The sequence below is a fragment of the Camellia sinensis genome, chromosome 5 (genome assembly GCF_055761805.1).
Source record: "Camellia sinensis isolate YWXY chromosome 5, ASM5576180v1, whole genome shotgun sequence".
Classification (NCBI taxonomy): Eukaryota; Viridiplantae; Streptophyta; class Magnoliopsida; order Ericales; family Theaceae; genus Camellia; species Camellia sinensis.
In genome coordinates this window covers 198,119,269-198,126,293 of record NC_138965.1, presented here as the reverse complement: position 1 = coordinate 198,126,293, position 7,025 = coordinate 198,119,269, and the positions used below count along the sequence as shown (strand labels likewise).

Sequence of the window (7,025 nt, the reverse complement as noted above, 5' to 3'; positions counted from 1 at the left end):
TAAATTCTAAAATTTACTATGTGAAGCATACAAGTATAGACTAGTTTGCTTAAATTGGAACAATTCAATTTCATGTTTGTTTTTAAAAAGAGTTTGAATTTGCCACCTCAAGTGGGCTTAAAGTTTGTGAATTTACCACTACAAAGTGGGCTTAAAACGTACATTCGTTGAATTGTTCCAATTCAAGCAACAAAACTTCATCCATAGGCATTCAAACAGTTTATCATTTAAGCAACTAGCCTCATGGTAGGGTGCTAACACATAGTAAGAAAAACACACACAAATGGGATGCTAAAGCATAAAAACTCACAGATTTACCGACGTCCCACGAACGAGCTACAAAACAAAGTTAGTGAAATATGCATGATCTTATATACAAAATCCTAATGCAATTCACTCATGAGATGCACTAAAGATTCGAATTCTAAAATATGGCATGTGAATCATCTCAATAACATAAGGTAGCGCATAGAATCACAGAAGAATTGATTAAATCCACACATGTAAATTTAGCCGAATCTTGGATGCAAAGCATGGATTTGCATGGCATATCAGATATATACATATGTACAGTTAGGGAAAGCGAGTAAAGAATGGGATAGAAAGAAGCGGAGTCGAGAATTATTATAGCATTTTGAATATTACAAATTCGAGGGAAATGACTAAAATAAAATCCTCACAAACACTCAAACTAAAATAAAATAAAATAAAATCTTTCATCCAGCAAACCTGCACACCTCAGCCTATGTACTCATCCTCAGTGGAGGTTCCCACTAGTTTATTTGCTTGAATTTGATTTGTCCCGGTCTTCTTTGCATGCTTTTTCTCCTCCAACTTCGAATGCACTGGCTGTGGCAAGACAAGATCTCGATATGGGTACAACGATTTCTGATCTCCTGTCTCTTCGTCATCCGAATCAATAACAACAATCGGTAATCTCTCAACTGGAACATCATTTGCAACCATTGCAGTTATAACCTCTATTTCCATATCATGCATAAGCTTCTTCAGCTGCGTGCATGCAGGGTAGTAACTGAAAGAAATATTGAGAGAGTGATTGAAAGAGCTAATATGCTCTGTAATTCAAAATGTGTATTAAACCTGAAAAGAAGGCTCCATTATATAGGAGAGTTGATACAACATCATTATGATACTACAGCATGAAAGAAAACATACAGAAATAAAAAGCAGCCGAAAACGAAGCATCTGATGAGAAGGCACTACCTATACAACTAAGCAAAGCACTACAACAAAGCATCTGATGGAGAAGCACTAACTAATATATATATTAAATATATATTAATGATATAAGCATGCAGCTGGTATTATTATATTAACAATAGCTTGATTTCCAACACTCCCTCTCAAGCTACGTTGTAGATGTTAATCAATCCCAATTTTTCCGTCAGATCTTCGAAGTTAACTCGAGCAAGAGCTTTTGTGAGAATGTCAGCCTTTTGACAGTTTGTTGGAGTGTAGCTGACTTGAAAAACTCCTTCTTCAATCTTTTCCTTGATAAAGTGTCGATCTATCTCCACGTGTTTAGTTCGATCATGATGAACCGGATTCTTAGCTATATTGATGGCGGCTTGGTTGTCGCAGTATAAAACCATGGGATGCTCAGATGGAACCCGTAATTCTTCTAACAGCCTGTTCAACCAGATTCCCTCACAGACACCTAGTGCCATAGCACGAAATTCTGCCTCAGCACTACTACGGGCTACCACCGACTGTTTCTTGCTTCGCCATGTAACCGCGTTCCCCCAAACAAACGAACAATAGCCAGAAGTTGATCTTCGATCGGTCAATGAACCTGCCCAATCTGCATCTGAAAAAATCTCAATTTTTTTATTTGTTGTTCTTTGGAAGAAGAGACCCTTTCCCGGTGTCCTTTTTAGGTACCTCAATATTCTGATCACAGCAGTCATGTGTTTTTCGATTGGATTATTCATGAATTGACTGACCACACTAACAGAGAAGCCGATGTCTGGCCTTGTATGAGAAAGATAAATGAGTTTTCCCACAAGATCTCCCTTTATCACTTGGTGCACTACCGTCACTTTCTTCCAGTTTGATAGTTGTGTCCATAGGTGTTTCTGCCGGCTTGCATCCTAGCATCCTTGTTTCATTCAGTAAGTCTAGAACGTATTTACGTTGTGAGACTGCTATACCTTTCTTTGACCTAGCAATCTCCATTCCAAGAAAGTACTTGAGGTTTCCAAGATCTTTAATCTCAAATTCCTTTGTTAGGAATTTTTTAAGTAAGCCAATTTCCTCTTCATGATCACCTGTTAGAATTATGTCATCCACATAAACAATGATAATTGCCAATTTCCCTCCTAGGGAGTGCTTCACAAATAATGTATGATCGGATTGACATTGAACAAAACCGTAACCTTTCACTGCCTTAGTGAACCGTTCAAACCAGGCCCTGGGAGATTGTTTGAGACCATACAAGGATTTTCGGAGTCTGCAAACTTTGTTGAAATTTGATGTCGTCTCAAGTCCAGCAGGAATGTCCATGTAAACTTCTTCCTCTAAGTCACCATTGAGAAAGGCATTTTTCACATCAAGTTGGTGAAGTGACCAATCGAGATTAGCTGCCAAGGATAAAAGTACACGAACAGTGTTGAGCTTAGCAACTGGAGCAAAGGTTTCTTGATAGTCAATGCCATAGGATTGGGAGAATCCTTTGGCGACCAACCGAGCTTTATAACATTCTACATTACCATCTGCCTTGTGCTTTACTGTGAAAATCCACTTACACCCAACTGGTTTCTTACCTCTTGGAAGATCAGTAATTGCCCAAGTGCCATTCTTTTCCAGAGCCCGAACTTCCTCATTGACTGCCGCCTTCCACTTCGGATACTTGAAAGCTTCCTGAATATTCCGAGGAATGGGTATCTCCGTGATGCTAGAAGTGAAGGCACGAAACGAAGGTGATAGCTTATCATAAGAAATAAAGTTCCCAATGGGATGCTGAGTACATGATCTAACTCCTTTTCTCCAAGCTATGGGCATATTAAGAATACTATTTTCTAACTCAGAATTATCAGTACTATCTGTGAGAGGAAGATTGTCACCTGGAATGTTGCTTGGATTAGAACCCGGTTCAGCCTCATGGGATTGTTGAGAAAGTGCTCCTTCCTCCGTTTCCTCTTGGATGTGCTCATTATCCCGCAAGTCAACAATGAACTCGGAATTTTTGACAGGTAAAGATTAATTCAATGACTCAGGAGGTGTGGGATTTTTGGTGGTGATGGATGGCTCACTGAATGACTCAAGGGTCCAAAATTGATATTCCTGGATTGGAGTCTCCCCCTGAATAACGATTTTAGGGTAGTAAGACTGGGTTTCAAAAAATGTGACATCCATGGAATTGTAGAATTTCCTTGTGACCGGAGAGTAACACTTATACCCTTTTTGATGTGACGAATACCCAATGAAGATACACTTGAGCGACCTGGGATCAAGTTTACTTCGATACTGTTGATGGATATGAACAAAGACAGAGCACCCGAAAATTTTTGGTGGGATGGTGGAGATGAGGCGAGTAGTTGGAAAGGATTTTAGGAGAAGTTGACAAGGAGTTTGGAATTGTAGTACCCTAGATGGCATCCTATTGATAAGGTAGGCTGCTGTAAGAACAGCTTCCCCCCAGAAGAATTGTGGAACATTTGTGGAAAACATTAGCGATCTAGCAACATCTAACAAATGCCTATTTTTCCGTTCGGCGATGCCGTTTTGTTGTGGGGTGTCAACACATGAACTTAAGTGAACTATCCCTTCTTTGGCTAAAAATTCTCCTAGAATGGAGTTGAAATAGTCCCGAGCATTATCAGACTTTAGAATTTGGATTTTTGATTGGAATTGTGTCTTAATCATAATTTGAAATTTTTTGAAGATTTGGCTTGTTTCAGATTTGTCTTTCATGAGGAAGACCCAGGTTAATCTAGTATGATCATCTATGAATGAGACAAACCACCTAGTACTAGTTACATTTTTTATTCTTGATGGACCCCAGATATCACTATGAATTAGTGAGAATGGACAAGACGCTTTATAGGATTGAATGGGAAAATGGGACCGTACATGCTTAGACAATTGACAGATTTCACAATCAAAAGGTTTTGGAGTTTTAAATAATGAAGGAAATAAATGCTTGAGATACATAACATTAGGATGACCTAAGCGATAGTGCCACAACATAATTGCTCTATCATTATTTTGACACGAAACCGAAAAAGAACTACCACGAATTACCGTTTGAGGTTGTTCCTGTGGATAGTGGCGTTCCTTAAGGATGTAGAGTCCAGAGCATTCCTCAGCATTGCCAATCGTCTTCCCCGAATCCAAATCCTGAAATTCACAATGAGTGGAGAAAAAATTAGTAACACACCTCTTTTCCTTAGTGAGTTTACTAATTGACAATAAATTACAGTCCAAGTCAGGAACAAGGAGAACAGAGTTGAGAATAAGATTCCTAGACAGCACAACTGAACCTATACCGGCAACCTTTGATAGTGAACCATCTGCTATTCGGACCATTAAATTATTTTGACATGAGCTATATGTATCAAAAATTGTTGCATCTCCCGTCATATGATCAAATGCTCCTGAGTCCACAATCCAAGGTTTTTTACGTTTCTTACCAACAGTAAAGGCGTTCAAAGAATTACCTTTGTGAGCCAAGGTTCCGGATCCAATGATGTGGTTGGAAGACGAACCAGATTGTGACTGTAGTAGTTTCTGGAGCATCTCCATTTGCTCCTTGGTGAAAGGGCTTGCTTCAAGTTGTGGTGATAGTTCATTTGTACCTACATGATTACCTCGTCCTTCTTTCTCAAGAGGCTGACGTGGCTTCCAATCTGCTGGCTTTCCATGAATCTTCCAGCAAGTTTCTCTCGAGTGACCCGGCTTTCTGCAATGATCACACCAAGGCCTACCTCCTTTATTTTTCTGACGGTTGTCAATAGAAGCGAATTGAGTCTTAAGAGCCGAGCTTTCTGCCATATTCAATTGTTGATGGGATCCCATCATGAGTTTTTTCCGGCTTTCTTCGCGACGGACTTCAGAGAATGCCTCTCTAAGGCTAGGTAGCGGTTTTACTCCCATAATTCTGCCTCTGATTTCATCAAGATTTGTGTTCAATCCTAACAAGAATGTAAACACACGCTTCCCTTCGACAATCTTTTTATACAACAAACCATCAGCAACACACAGCCAGGTATGAACCTCAAACGTATCAAGTTGACGCCATAGACGAGTAAAGGTATTGAAATATTCAGTTACCGTAAGATTGTCTTGACGTAAATCGTGGAGGGAGCTTTCAAGCTGGATGATTTCAGATGTGTTTTCCTTGTCTGAAAACGTTTCTTTTGCCATGTCCCAGATCTCTTTGGCAGTATCAAATGACAGAAAATTTTCGCCAATGTCAGTGGTCATAGAGTTGACGAGCCACGACATGACCATGTTATTTTCAGCTATCCACCTTTTGTAGGTTGATGCTGTGGTTTCTGGTAGTGATGAGGCTCCGGTGATGTAGTCGTCTTTCTCCTTTCCCCGTATAAACATTAATATGGATTGAGACCATTGCAAATAATTTTGCCCATTCAGTTTATGGGCGGTGATCGGAAGATGAGAGGTTTCCATTTGATGAGAGGATAAAGATGATGAGATGATAATATCAGAAGAAGAGGAGGATGAGTCGATAGCCATTCCAAAAGCTGGACCGTATTTAGGCATGAAATAGAAGAATAGATTTGAGTAGAAGAGAGAAACAAAAAAAAAATTAAAACAGAAAACTCGAATACTGACTGAAGAGGCGAAAATGATGAGACAGGATTACACCTGCTCTGATACCATGAAAGAAATATTGAGAGAGTGATTGAAAGAGCTAATATGCTCTGTAATTCAAAATGTGTATTAAACCTGAAGAGAAGGCTCCATTATATAGGAGAGCTGATACAACATCATTATGATACTACAGCATGAAAGAAAACATATAGAAATAAAAAGCAGCCGAAAGCGAAGCATCTGATGAGAAGGCACTACCTATACAACTAAGCAAAGCACTACAACAAAGCATCTGATGGAGAAGCACTAACTAATATATATATTAAATATATATTAATGATATAAGCATGCAGCTGGTATTATTATATTAACAATAGCTTGATTTCTAACAGTAACATCATCAAACAAAGACTTGTAGGGAGAGAGAGATTGAGCGGGTGCCCCCCTCAAAGAGAGAGAGAAACCCGTGTACGTTGCAGAGAGAGAGAGACCCAACTAGAGAGAGATGAGAGCTGTGTGTTGTGGTGTGCGTGGTGTGTGCTTGTGTATGCATGTGTTGTGTGCATGGTGTAGCAGTGTGTATATTAGTGTGTGTATTTTTTGTCAAAGCTATCGAGAGAGAGTCAGAGAGCTCTGTTAGAGAGAGAAAGCTGGGTTTGGTCGTCTGTGTGTGTCGGTTTTTCAACTTCAAAAAGATGCCTACACCGAAAGAGAGAGAGAGAGGTTGATGATCGGTCTGTGTATCAGTGTGTGAATGGTGATGGCAGCGGTGGTGTGGTGTGTGATGGCAGCGGTGGTGTGGGGTGTGACGGCATTGGTGGTGTGGTGTGTGACGGCAACGGTGGTGTGGTGTGTGATGGCAACGGGGGTGTTTTGTGTGATAGCAGCAGTGGCGTGTGTTGCCTCATGCGTGTGTGTGTGTTAAGTATCTCTCGACTGTGTGTGTGTTGAATGTGTGATAGGAGCTGCTGCTGTGTGTGTGTTGAATGTGGGTGTGCCGTGTGTGTGGAGTGCGAATGGTGCTGTGTGTGTGTTGAATGTATATGAGGGTATGCTGTGTGTGTGTGTGTGTGTGTTGAATGTGGGTGTATGGTGTGTGTGTGTAGTGTGTGTGAGAGTGTTGAGTGTCTGTGTGTGCTGTCTCTGTGTGGTGTCTCTCCTCTCCAAACAAATGCAGCTACATGACCCTCTGTATGTATGACTCTGTATCAAATGCAGCTACATAGAAA

General features: G+C 40.3%; 1 protein-coding gene across 1 annotated transcript; it reads right to left on the bottom strand.

The window, feature by feature from the left end:
- Positions 1-1,968: 1,968 nt before the first annotated feature.
- On the bottom strand, positions 1,969-5,718 carry LOC145792002 (uncharacterized). The gene is made up of 3 exons (XM_082872476.1): positions 4,465-5,718; positions 4,264-4,359; positions 1,969-3,195 (listed from the first exon to the last, which is right to left on the bottom strand). Exons 1-3 carry the CDS (start codon positions 5,716-5,718, stop codon positions 1,969-1,971), a joined length of 2,577 nt encoding a protein of 858 aa, XP_082728602.1.
- Positions 5,719-7,025: the final 1,307 nt, after the last annotated feature.

Bases quoted from the DNA above. Each gene is read 5' to 3' on its own strand.
- LOC145792002 (XM_082872476.1), bottom strand. From the start codon at position 5,718: ATGGCTATCGACTCATCCTCCTCTTCTTCTGATATTATCATCTCATCA. The intron at 4,360-4,464 runs GTTCTCCTTGTT...TGTGAATTTCAG, and splicing joins GGAATCTTATTCTCAACTCT to GATTTGGATTCGGGGAAGAC. The intron at 3,196-4,263 runs GTAATTCGTGGT...AAAAATTCCGAG, and splicing joins CACAGGAACAACCTCAAACG to TTCATTGTTGACTTGCGGGA.